A 13,842-nucleotide genomic window follows, 5' to 3' on the forward strand; every position below is an offset into this window, starting at 1 on the left:
AGCCATGTACATGGACCTTTTTCACTGACAGGACGGATGGTAGCCATTGACAACGGTGATCCACCAACATACAGCTTGCCATGGAAGGAGCCTTGCGTGCGTGAAGAAGATGACAGTAGGAAAACAGAGATTCAGAAGACAAATCATCTCCAAAACTCCAACATATTCTCCATTACTGCATAACAAGTATTTATTTCATGCTCTTTTATTTTTCGCAATTCCAACTGATAATCATAATTGATATCCTGACTAAGAGTTACAAGATAACCATAGCTTGCTTCAAACCGACAATCTCCATGGGATTCGACCCTTACTCATGTAAGGTATTACTTGGACGACCCAGTGCACTTGTTGGTTAGTGGTACGAATTGTAAAAAGTGTGATTTACAATTTCATGCACCATTTAGTGTTCTCTTTTTAGGGATAAAAAAAAGAAAAATAAAAAATAAACATTATCTTATGGCATATGTAAATTTTTACTCGAATATAAATTTATTAAGATATTATTATAGCTTTTTTGCACTTTATCCACTTCGATGTGTTTATAAATAGATTCAGTTTTCCTTGATTTAATCACAGCTGTCTAAGTTCTTTTTACTTCCTTGGTGTTGTTAATTTAAAAAGTTTGTTATTGTTTTAGTAATAGTTAGTTTACCAATTCTCTTTGTCCCTTAACTTAGACGAGAACATACATACCAAAAATGAAAACATATTATTCTTTTAAGTAAAAAAATTACTACCTTGAATTTCAGTTGCCTAATAATTTTTTAATAAGCAATGACGTGATCTTTTATTATTTCATTCACTATTGTCATTATAAACTTTTTTTTTGTCTGGTTTGTGTTTTCGTATGTTAATTGGTAGGTGAAAAAAAGTTTTCAATTATTTTTACCTCAATATTAATTGCTGGAGGTTGAGGTGAGTTTCATTATTTTTTAGTTTTTTATTTTTTCCAAAATTTGATTCTGTTTAGGTGGGAGCAAATTTCTAATTTTTGACTTTTGCATATCTCTGAATTTTATTTTATTATTTGATAAATAAAATCTTGTGAGAGTTTGCTTTGATTGAATTTTTGGTATGGTGGTGTTATTTATTTTATTTTTATTTATGATGCTAAATTAGTTTTTCATCTTTGAATTATTGATGCCCTATTTCTTTTTGGATCTTTAACTAAATAAATAATTAGTGTTGCTGTTCAGCTTTTTTTTTTCACCATTTGCTTCGCACTGGAACTCTTAACTCTTTTGTTTTAACTCTTAAAATTATATATTTTTAGACATTTAATTTTAAAAAGCTTCTATGGTAAAAGGTGAAAATTTCTATAAAATTCAATCCAATGCACTTTCTCTCTATTGAATCTAACCATCAAGGATCTCATCTTTGCCTTTCCATCTACTCCTTTCATATCACTTACATATTCTGTTTTCCTCTTTTTTGAATTAAAATTAGTGAGAAGCTTATCCTTATTTGTATTATTATACACCACTTGAATTGAACTTGCATGTTATTTAGATTTAGTTATTTATTTTTTGTAATTTTTGGTACAATTGATTGAGTTATTTAGATTTAGCTTTTAGTTTTAGAATTATTGATGTCGTATTTATTCTTGTGTATTTAACTAGATAAAAGATTAGCTTGTGTGCATTTTCATTAGAAATATGATATATTTTTCATTGGAAATCTAAATATATTTGAAGCTTACTAAAATAATGATATCTAAACTAAAAGGTGTGCTCATTGCATGAGTTTACCATTCCTGGATCTAGGCATAGGCTTTTTTCTTATTCTGGTTATTGCATTTCCCTTAGTGTCACCTCATGTTTTTGTTAACTTCCACTTCCCTCTCATTTTATTCTCTTTCTATTCTCTTTCTTACTCATCTATATTGCTGCTAGCTTAGGATCTATAGAAAAAATTACTGATAGGGGCGGCTGTTTACTACATATCTCTAGATTTATATCTATTGTTCTTAGTTTAGTATCTATAGAGAAGATTATTTATTGGGGGCCGTGAATATCTTTCGCTAGATGTCTAGATATCTGAGGTCACTAATTATCTTTTAAATTTCCATGTTACTTACTTCGTCCCCCCCACCCCAAAGTAAAGATTCTATGTATTTCAAAATTCAAATCTCTTAATTGATATATGTTTATACATAGAGCCATAACCCATATGTTGATTCATAGTTTTTTCACATTTGTTTGGCCTATTGTATTACTTTTTTACAGAGTTTGTTTTATTAACTGAAATCTATTTTTTCTTTCACCCTTTTAAATGTATATCTTTTTTTCTTTTGAGCTCAATTTTTGAACTTTATTGATGGCCACTTCGTTTTTGGTATTTCATTACATAGATAGATAATTATCTTGTGTGTATCTTCATTGAGAATATGATATATTTGTCATTGGAAATATAATTATATAGGAAGACTAATCAAATAATGATATCTATACCAAAAGGTGTCATCATCTAAGCCTACCACTCCTAAATCTATGCATAGGTTTTCTTTTTATTTTTAGTTCTCGCTTTTCTCTAGGTGTTAGCTCATATTGTCTTTGTTATTTGTCTCTTCTCTCTCATCCTCTTCTCATCTCATCCTCTCTTCTCCTATTAACTTACAATTTATATAGAAGATAACTTAGGGTTAATATAGCTTACCATTTATACACCTTATTTGTGTTTTAATTGTTGTTAGCTTAGGTCCTATATATAGGATTATTTAGTGGGGCCCGCAAATATCTTTTGATTGATATCTAAGGTCATTCAACACCAATATCTTTCAAATGTCCATCTTGCTTTTTTTTTTCCTCCCAAAATAAGGGTTCTATAGATTTCGAAATTCAAATTACTCAATTGATTTATGTTTATAAATAAAGGCAGAATCCATTGATCATGGCAGATTTTTCTCACATTCATGTTGCTGTTGCATGTGTTTCTTAGTTGCTGTTTGATTGACTGAAATCTGTTTTCTCTTTCATCCCTTTAATTGCATTTCAATATGACAACTGCCATGGATATGGTTAATAAGATTAATCCTGAGAAAGAAGCACGGAACCTCAAAGTTAAGGTGATTAGGCTTTGGACTGTTCCAACTTTCACGGGTCAGCTTCTCCCAAATTCCATGGAGATGATTTTGGTTGATGAATCTGTGAGTTATAGTGGTCTAAATCTATTAAAATTTTTTGGCTGTTTATTTTTTGTATTTAAATGTGTTTCTCCTTGCCTTTTTTATATCGAGGTCTAAAATTTTGTTTCATTTAAATTTGTTTTTCTCTGTATTCGATTTGTCATTTATCGGATTTTTAGTATAATTTATGTTAATTGGAAGGGGTGGAAGATACAAGCTATTGTTCAGAAGACTATGATTTACAGGTTCAAACAACTTCTCTTCGAGGGTCGAGTATATGTAATGAAGCTCTTCTCTGTTGTGCCAAACCAAGGATCTTATAGGGCCACTAGGCATCAGTTTAAGTTGATTTTTCAATTCAGGACCATTGTTAGGGATGCTATCTGCGATTTTATTCCAAAATCTGCTCTTACAATCTCTCCATTCACTGAACTTTTGGAAACCAAAGAGGATTCCAATTTCTTAGTTGGTATGTTGTGCTATTTGCTCATACTTTTTTTGTCTGGAATGATTGCAGTCTTGTTTCTTTGTGATTTGTAGAATGTTGCTTTGTTGTCATTATTTCCTTATAGTTTTTTTAATATATATTTCAGATGTGGTGGTGATGAGCGGATAATTTATACGCTTTTTGGCATTATTTTTAGGTAGTTTTTAGTATGTTTCAGTTAATTTTTATTATATTTTTATTCAAAAATCACATTTCTTGACTTTACTATGATTTTGTGTGTTTTTCTGTGATTTCAGGTATTTTCTGGTGGAAATTGAGGGACCTGAGCAAAAATCTGATTCAGAGGCTGAAAAAAGGACTGCAGATGCTCTTGGATTCTGACCTCCCTGTACTCGAAGTGGATTTTCTGGAGCTACAGAAGCCCAATTGGCACACTCTCAATTGCGTTGGAAAGTAGATATCCTGGGCTTTCCAGCAATATATAATAGTTTATACTTTACCCGAGTTTTGATAACGCAAACTGGCGTTTAAACGCCAACTTTCTACCCTATTCTGGCGTTAAACGCCAGAACTAGCAAAAAAGCTGAAGTTAAATGCCCAAACTGGCACAAAAGCTGGCATTTAACTCCAAGAAAAGTCTCTACATGTGAAAGCTTCAATGCTCAGACCAAGCACACACCAAGTGGGCCTGGAAGTGGATTTCTACATCATTTACTCATTTTTGTAAACCCTAGGCTACTAGTTCATTATAAATAGGACCTCTTACTATTGTATTTTTGTCTTGGTCATTCTGGTTCCCCCTATAGGGCCGAAGCCAATGAACACCATTATCACTTATGTATTTTCAACGGTGGAGTTTCTATACCCATAGAAAAAGGTGTGGAGCTCTGCTGTTCCTCATGAATTAATGCAAAGTACTATTGTTTTTCTATTCAATTCAAGCTTATTCTTATTCCAAGATATTCACTCGCACTTTAACCTGATCAATGTGATGATCCGTGACACTCATCACCATTCTCACCTATGAACGCGTGCCTGACAACCACTTCTGTTCTATTTGCAATAGCTTGAGTGTATATATCTTAGCCTCCTAGTTCACTACACATGGTTGCCTCTCCTGAAAACAGAACCCTTCATTCCGTGAGATCAGAGTCTTTGTGGTTTAAGCTAGAATTGATTGGCGGTCATTCTTGAGATCCGGAAAGTCTAAACCTTGTCTGTGGTATTCCGAGTAGGATCTGGGATGGGATGACTGTGACGAGCTGCAAACTCGCGAGTGTTGGGTGTAGTGACAGACGTAAAAGGATCAATGTATCCTATTCCAACATGAGTGAGAACCGACAGATGATTAGCCGTGCGGTGACAGTGCATTTGGACCATTTTCACTGAGAGGACGGACGGTAGCCATTGACAACGGTGATCCCCCAACATACAGCTTGCCATGGAAAGGAGTATGAATGATTGGATGAAGGCAATAGGAAAGCAGAGGTTCAGAAGGAACAAAGCATCTTCATACGCTTATCTGAAACCACTACCAATGAATTACATAAGTACCTCTATCTTTATTTTACGTTTATTTATCTTTTAATTATCTAAACTCCATAACCATTTGAATCCGCCTGACTGAGATTTACAAGATGACCATAGCTTGCTTCAAGCCGACAATCTCCGTGGGATCGACCCTTACTCACGTAAGGTATTACTTGGATGACCCAGTACACTTGCTGGTCAACTACACGGAGTTGTGTGAAAAGTGTGCGATCACGATTTTGTGTACCATATTTTTGGCGCTGTTGCCGGGGATTATTCGAGTTTGGACAACTGACGGTTCATCTTGTCACTACAAGAAAATGAAATATTTGTAACAAAAAATTTGTATCAAATTTAAAATTGTTACAAATTATGATTTTTTTGTAACAATAATTAGTTATTGTTACAAAATAAGAATATTTTGTAACAACAAAAAAAATTGTTACAAAACATTTCAATATTTTGTAACAACGTGATTCTTTTTGTTACAAATTATGTTGGCTTTCGTATCGAATCGTTGTTTTGTTGCAAATTGTTATAATGTTTTGTAACAAAAGATTATATTGTTGCAAAAATTTAAAATATTTTGTAACAAGAAGTTAATTTGTCACAAAATACAGTATTTTTGTAACAAGTTATTTATTTGTCACAAAATTCAAAGATTTTATAATTAATAAAATTTTTGTTTCAACATATTAAAAGTAAGATTTCGAATTTTTAAAAATTAACATAATGAGTTATTAATGATTTATTATATTTATTTAAGATTTTATATTTAAAAATTTATTTTACTAAAAATATTTAAGTTAAATTAATGATACTTTGAGTTTAAAAATATTTTAAAAATTAAATAATAAATTATTTATAATTTATTATATTTATTCAAAATAAATTTTTAGATATTTTTATATTAAACGGGATATTTTTTATTTATAATTTAAAATGTTAATATTTTAAAAAATATAAAAATTTTATATAATTTAATTTAAATATTTAAAATTTTTGAATTCAATACTTTAATTTTTATAAATAAAAAAATTTAATTTGATTATCTCTAATTTTATCTTAATTAATATTTATTTAAAAAAATTTATAAATTAATAACAAAATAATAGTTTAAAAATAATTAATTTAATTTTCTCTAATTCTTAAAATTAGTGTATTTATTTAAAAATACTTTGAGATTTTATAGTTAAATAATATTTTTATATAATTATTATTAAATTAAAATTAATTTTTTAATTACTATACTACCCCCATTTTTATTAAAAATACTTAAATTATCTAAACATTAACCCTAATACAACTCTCTCTCACTCCACCCCCTAAACCTAGCCGCCAACCCCCCTTCCCAAAACACATTTCCCCAGCGAAAAGGAAAGTAAGAGAAAGGGAAACAGAAATAGGGGAAACTGGAAAAGAGAAAGAAGAGAAGGAGAGGGGGAAGGAGGGGAGGACGACGCCGGCGGACATCACTGTCGCTGTGCCGTCGTGTCACACCCAGAGGAGAGAAGGCGCCGTCGGGCAAGTGCCAAGGAGAGAGAGAGAGAGAGCGTCGTGCCTGTCGCGAGCCTGCTGTTAGAGGAGTCGTCGTCGCGCCCAGCCATAATCGTCGCTGTTCAAGCCGCCAGACTGCCGCATGCAAGGAGCTTTCCGTTTCGCCGCTGTCTTGCCGAGTCAGGGGAGAGAGCGCCGTTGAGAGATGAGACACTGTAATAGAGAAACCGTGCCGCGAAGGATGAGACCGTTGTCGCCGAGGCTCCGCCACCACCCAACCGTCGTCGCCGAAGCCGTGATGCCGTCTCTGCGCCAGCAGGGAGAAGCAGCCTTTGAGTGTGTAAACCTAATAACCCTTCCTTTTCCATTTTAATATCAAGTTTCTTATTATTTTTAATTTTTGGGGATGAAATTTCTTTTGTGATTTAAAGACCATAACTTTGATTTCTTTTGAACTTTTTGGCTGCAAGCTCTAATTCATGCCATTCTGAAGAATGAGTTTATTACTGATGATGAATAGTGAACATTATTGAAGATTATTAAACTGTTATTATTATGAGTAATGATTTTTTTAGGTTTTTCTGTTATGAGTAATTTAGATTATTTTATTGTACAGTAATTATGGAACTGTTCTTGTTGTTCACATGTTGTATTTTTTTTATTTAATTATGAAATTATTCTTGTTGTGTTTATTCAGTATTGTGTTTATTTAATTATTTAGTGTTGTGTTTAGCTTGATCAGATTTGGCCTAGTGCATCTGTGCGTGTAGGAAGTGAGCTATTATCTTGTTGTCAGAGTTTTTCTTTTTCTTTTGTCCTAACTCTAAAGATGATCTTGAATTTCAAATTTATTATTAAATTACTGGATAAGTAATCAACATATATTATATATTGTTATAATTGTGAGATGATCGATTTTGTTGTCATCACATGTCAAATCTGTCTTATGAAACTTTATAGTATGATTCTGTAAAAATATGAGAAGAATCAAATTTTGTGGTTCATCTTATTCTTATTTCCATTCTCATTTATGTTTCTGTCAACTATCCCACTTTGGCTGCTTTGCACCAAGTGATAAAGAGTTTTTGTTTGAGGGAGGGGGATGATTTACATTATTTGTTTACCTGAAAGGACTTTGATATTGCAAACATGTTGACTTATGTGTTTCTTAGCTTTCTTTTCCTTTATTAAGTGTGCACTATGAAGCTTTGCATCTTGTCCCTATATTATGCTGCTTTATGATAAATAATTGTTACTGAGAATAACATGTTATTTTTCTTTTGATAGTTTGTAATATTATCTTTCACATCTTGTCCCTAATTTATCTACATATTTTTAACTTTGAATAAAGTCTAGTATATATATTTTGTTTTGCATGAAAAACTCAGTACAAGGGAAAAGTTGGCTAGACTTGACATCATTTTGGAAGAGTTTTCAATTTGTGTTTTGTGTGGAGAGGTCATAAAAACTGTCCACTGTCTCTTTTTTCAGATGTAAGATTTCATAGAGTATTTTGGGAGCAGCGTTGAAGGAGAAAAAGTCTGGTGTGGCTATGGTTAGGGAATGCTTTGTCATGTTTTGAAACATGGCTAGAACTAAAAATGCCAAATAAAGTAAAAGAGATATGGTGCTTTGTCTTTTATGCTATAATTTGGTGTTTTGACATGAATCTCACTTTCTTTATATGGAACTTTGTGAGTGTAAAAGCATGAAAAGCATTATTAGAGTTTACATTATGTTATTTTGCATATTTGATCTTGTGTTCATGGTGTCATGGAGCAGACTTTTGTAATGTTATGATTGGATTTATCTATTTTTTTGGGAAAAAAAATGTTGGACTGGGTTTCTTGAGGGATAAATTACTGCAATATGCGGTATATGGGAGTTTATAGGGAGGGGAGTTAAAGGATAGGATATAAGCTTGATACTATATTGAATTTTCTGTTGGTGCAGCATAGATTGAGATTGGGGAAGTACAAGAGAGATTTGCATTCTTTGCAAAAGGAAAGGAAAAACTTGTAGGCTGTGTGGAGCCCTGAAGGCAAATTAATCACCATTCCTGTAAGTTAGTGGAAAAAACTTAGTGAAAAAATTATAATTAGTGTTATATCTTGTTTCTAACTTTTTTGTTTCGGTTTTTCATATTTACAGGAGTGCTGAAATGGTGACCATATGCTACCTTGAGGGCTCAAGAATGTTTTGATGCATAGAGACACTAATCTATGTTAGAACTTTTATGTTTTGGTTGAACTTTTATGTTAGAACTTTTATGTTTTGGTTGAACTAATCAATGTACTCACTAGTTAATGTTATTTTGTTTCAAGCAATTTTAGCTAAAAGGATCTTGTTTGACTTATGTATGTTTTTGCATATTATATACATGTAAACTTGTTTATTAAAATCATTAATATATTAGTTAATTTAAAAAACAATTTAGCAAATTATGCATGTAATTTGTAATAAAAAAAGTTACAAAATAATTAATTTGCTTTCGTAACTAAAGAAAAAAATGTTACAAAATCATGTTACATTTTGTAACAAAATTTTTTGATAGGAAAAAAATTGACTGTCACGAAAAATACCTTCAAAATCAAAATTTGTTATTACTTTTGTAACGGTTTCTGGATTTTTGTATCAGAAAAAAATATTACAAAATATGGTACTGAATTGTAATAATTCCATTTTTCGTTACAAAAACTTTTTGTAACGGGACTTACTGCAATGGACCCTTTTTTTGTTACAAAAAACTTTTGTTTCAAAATTTTGACGTTTTGTAACAATATTTTTTGTTACAAATACGCCTTTTTCTTGTAGTGTGTTGCTTAGATTGGATAATTTTATTTTATGTTTAAACTTTTTATTTTTAATTTCAAAAAATTCAAAAAAAAAATTAAATATATTTTTCTTCAAAATTTTTAAATGACTTCTAGAGTTTCATGATGATCTGTTGAAATCTGGCTGGCTGTGAAGCTATGTCTAATCTTTTGGACCGAGGTTTCAACTTATCATCACAAGAGCTTGTTGATTTCTATCAATCTTGCTGTTGAATGTAATGACCTGCTAATGCTTGGCTGGCCATTGGCCATGTCTAGTGTTTTGGACCGAAGCTTTCACTAAAAGCTTGGCTGGCTAGTAAGCTATGTCTAATTCATGGACCGGAGTTTTAGACTAACATTGCATGATTCCTGGAATTCTCATTAAGAATTTTGAATTCCTTATTTTCTTTTTCCAAATAATTTTCGAAAAATACCAAAAAATTTTTAAAATCATAAAAACCAAAAAATTTTTGTGTTTCTTGTTTGAGTCTAGTGTCAATTTCTAAGTTTGGTGTCCTGCGTGTCTCTATTTTCTTGAAAATCTTCAAAAATATATTCCTGATGTTCATCATGTTCTTCAAAGTGTTCTTGATGTTCATCTTGACATTCAAGATGTTCTTGCACGCATTATCTGTTCTGATCTTGATTTTTCATGTTCTATCTTTTTTCGTTGTTTTTCTTTCTCATCATTAAAAATTCAATTTTTTTTTTCAAAATTATGCCTTTTTCAAGTCAATAGTACAGAGAATTGAAGATTCGGAACATACAGCAGAGGAATCACAGAGAAAAAGATGGGCGTTCAAAACGCCCAGTGAAGAAGGAAATGCATTTAAACGCCAGCCAGGGTACCTGGCTGGGCGTTAAATGACCAAAAGGGTAGTATTTTGGGCATTAAACGCCTAGAATGGTATCCATTCTAGGCGTTTAACGCCAGGACAACACAAAGGAGGTAAGTTAGTTTTTAATTCAAATCTTTTTCAAATTTTCAAAATCTTTCAAAATCAAATCTTTTTCAAATCATATCTTTTTCAATCATATCTTTTTCAAAATCAAATCTTTTTCTAATTTTTTTACTATTTTCGAAAATCCTTGCTAACAATTAATGATTTGGTTCAAAAATTTCAAGTTTGTTGCTTCCTTGTTAAGAAAGGTTCAATATTTGAATTTTAGAATCATATCTTTTAAATTTCTTGTTAGCCAAGTCATTAATTTTAAAATTCAAATCTTTTTAAATTGTTTTTCAATCATATCTTCTCAATCACATCTTTTTCAAAATAATTTTCAATCATATCTTTTTGATTGCTAATTTCAAAATCTTTTTCAAAATAACTTAACCACTTTCTCAATTTTAATTTTCGAAAACCATCAACCACTTTTTCGAAAATCTTTTTAATTATTTTCGAAAACCATCACCTCCTTCTATTTAAGGACTAACACTCCTCCTCAATTAGCAATTCGGACTCTCTCCTTCTTTATATGTTCGAATTCTTCTTTATCTACCTCATCCCTCTGTTCCTATTTCCTCTGACACCTCAAGGAATCTCTATACTGTGACATAGAGGATTCCATACTTTCTTGTTCTCTTCTCTTTCATATGAGCAGGAACAAGGACAAGGGCATTATTGTTGAAGCTGATCCTGAACCTGAAAGGACCTTGAAGAGGAAGGTAAGAGAAGCTAAAGCACAACTCTCTGGAGAGGACCTAACAGAAATTTTCGGAAAAGAAGAAGACATGGTAGCCGAAAATAACAACAATGCCAACAATGCAAGGAAGGTGCTTGGTGACTTTACTGCACTTACTCCCAACTTCTATGGGAGAAGCATCTCTATTCCTGCCATTGGAGCAAACAACTTTGAGCTTAAGCCTCAATTAGTTTCTCTGATGCAACAGAATTGCAAGTTTTATGGACTTCCATTGGAAGATCCTCATCAGTTTTTGGTTGAATTTTTGTAAATCTGTGACACTGTTAAGACCAATGGAGTTGATCCCGAGGTCTACAGGCTATTGCTTTTCCCCTTTGCTGTAAGAGACAGAGCTAGAATATGGTTGGACTCACAACCTAAAAAAGCCTGAACTCTTGGGAAAAGCTGGTCAGTGCTTTTCTGGCCAAATTCTTTCCACCTCAAACGTTGAGCAAGCTTAGAGTGGAAATCCAAACCTTCAGACAGAAGGAAGGTGAATCCCTCTATGAAGCTTGGGAAAGATACAAGCAATTGATCAGAAGGTGTCCTTCTGACATGCTTTCAGAATGGAGCATCATAGGCATATTTTATGATGGTCTGTCTGAACTGTCCAAGATGTCATTGGACAGCTCTGCTGGAGGCTCTCTTCATCTGAAGAAGACGCCTGCAGAAGCTCAGGAACTCATGGAAATGGTTGCAAATAACCAGTTCATGTACACTTCTGAAAGAAATCCTGTGAACAATGGGGCAACTCAGAAGAAAGGAGTTCTTGAAATCGATACTCTGAATGCCATATTGGCTCAGAACAAAATATTGACTCAGCAAGTCAATATGATTTCTTAGAGTCTGTTGGAATGCAAGCTACAACAGGCAGTACTAAAGAAGCTTCATCTGAAGAAGAAGCTTATAATCCTGAGAACCCAGCAATGGAAGAGGTGAATTACATGGGAGAACCCTATGGAAACACCTATAATCCTTCATGGAGAAATCATCCAAATCTCTCATGGAAGGACCAACAGAAGCCTCAACAAGGCTTCAACAACAATAATGGTGGAAAAAATAGGTTTATCAATAGAAAACCTTTTCCATCATCTTCTCAGCAACAAACAGAGAACTCTGAGCAGAGTCGTTCTGGCTTAGCAACAATAGTCTCTGATCTATTTAAAACCACACTAAGTTTCATGAATGAAACTGATGACAAGTCATCTTAGCCTAGTTTTACTAGTCTTTTTCCTTTGTTTTTAATAAGTTTTATATACTTTCTTGAGTTACAAGTAAGCCATTTAGGTAGAAATTCATGTGCAATTGGATTCAATCAACCATGAGTAAATTGATGCATTTTCATGAGAATTATACTAGAATTGTGTGTATATTAAGAATGATTAGAATTCTCATGACTTTAGCAAGGCTTTGATGCATTTGTTGATTGATGATAGGTGACCAAAAGGCTTGGAGGAAGGTTGAAGAAAGGGGATGGCAGGAATGGAAATAAAGGCAGCATTGAGAAGATCACGTTTGAGTTCACGTTTGCCTCAAACGTGAACTCAAACGTGGATAATAGCACAGCCACCCTAGAGGAGCTCAACGTTTGCGCCAACGTTTGCCTCAAACGTGAGGTCAAAGATTGGCTTTAACGAATACCCTGGAGGACTCAAAATTTGCGCCAACGTTTGCCTCAAACGTGAGGTCAAACGTTGGCTTAAGAACCACCCTAGAGGAGCCATGTTTGCGCCAACGTTTGCCTCAAACGTGAGGTCAAACGCTGGCTGAAAATTTGCCTTGGGAAGGATCACGTTTGAGCTCACATTTGACCTCAAACGTAAACTAAAACGTGAACTCAAACGTGAGTGACAGCAAGCAGCCGTTCTACATGATGCCATTACACGCAAACGTTTGAGTCAACGTTTGCCTCAAAGGTTGACTCAAACGTAGATGATTCCAAAGTCCATAGTGCAAACGGATTTCTTCTCAAGACCAAGAGCAATCAACAGAGGCTATCTTGAACCCAATTCCATCAAGGCCAAGGGCCCAAATTCAAGGCTTAATGATCATTAGAAGGAAGTGTATAAATAGAAGCTAGTTTGATTTAGGGAAAGACCTTTTTCTTCTTTTAGAATTTTGAGTTGTAATTTTGAGTGTTTTGGATCTCGGAGAATTTGGAAGGAGAATTGATCTCTCTTCTTTCATGTTCTTGTTTCTTCATTCTTTACTCTTAGTCTTGAGTCTTGGGTGTTGAGAATTGAGGAAATTCTGTCTCAATCTCACCTTGAGATCTCTTTGTTTCTTTCTCTGCATAATTCAAGATTTGGTGATTTGAATTCAAGTTTCTTTACTGTCTTGATCATTAATTTGTTTGCAATTGTTCTTTGAGTTGGATCAAGGAAGGCAATTGTTCTTTGAGTTGGATCAAGGAAGGCAGTGAGATCTAGACTTGGATTTCTAGTCTCTTGACCCCTGAGATCTGCATTTTCATTTTAGTTCATCTGCTGAATGCTTCTTCAAGCTAATTTACTTTTCTATTTGAGATCTACTTCAATTCAACTCATCTTCTACTCTTCTGCTTGTTGCAATTCACTTGTGATTGTTAAATTTCTGTACTCCCAGTCCCCAAATCCTTTTATTATTCAAGCCATTTACATTTCTTGCATTTTAAGTTTCATTTATTTACATTTCTTGCAATTTAAGTTTCTGCAATTAATATTACTTGCACTTTAAGATTCAGCTCTTTTAATTCTTCTGCA

At 33.0% G+C, this 13,842-nt stretch overlaps 1 protein-coding gene and 1 non-coding gene across 2 annotated transcripts; one reads left to right on the top strand and one right to left on the bottom strand.

The window, feature by feature from the left end:
• The first annotated feature begins 2,998 nt into the window (after nucleotides 1-2,998).
• Nucleotides 2,999-3,667, top strand: LOC140176705 (uncharacterized). Its single transcript, XM_072208250.1, has 3 exons — nucleotides 2,999-3,148; nucleotides 3,329-3,596; nucleotides 3,645-3,667. The coding sequence occupies exons 1-3, from the start codon at nucleotides 2,999-3,001 to the stop codon at nucleotides 3,665-3,667; spliced, it is 441 nt and encodes a 146-aa protein (XP_072064351.1).
• A 7,887-nt stretch (nucleotides 3,668-11,554) lies between these two features.
• On the bottom strand, nucleotides 11,555-11,662 carry LOC112732135 (small nucleolar RNA R71). The gene has a single exon (XR_003167872.1). It is a non-coding gene; the product is annotated as a small nucleolar RNA R71 (small nucleolar RNA).
• Between the last annotated feature and the right edge of the window lie 2,180 nt (nucleotides 11,663-13,842).

The sequence above is a fragment of the Arachis hypogaea genome, chromosome 12 (genome assembly GCF_003086295.3).
Source record: "Arachis hypogaea cultivar Tifrunner chromosome 12, arahy.Tifrunner.gnm2.J5K5, whole genome shotgun sequence".
Lineage (NCBI taxonomy): Eukaryota > Viridiplantae > Streptophyta > Magnoliopsida > Fabales > Fabaceae > Arachis > Arachis hypogaea.

Coding starts and splice junctions, on each gene's coding strand:
- LOC140176705 (XM_072208250.1), top strand. CDS start 2,999: ATGACAACTGCCATGGATATGGTTAATAAGATTAATCCTGAGAAAGAA. Junction 3,149..3,328: donor TGATTTTGGTTGATGAATCT/GTGAGTTATAGT, acceptor GTTAATTGGAAG/GGGTGGAAGATACAAGCTAT. Junction 3,597..3,644: donor GGATTCCAATTTCTTAGTTG/GTATGTTGTGCT, acceptor GAATGATTGCAG/TCTTGTTTCTTTGTGATTTG.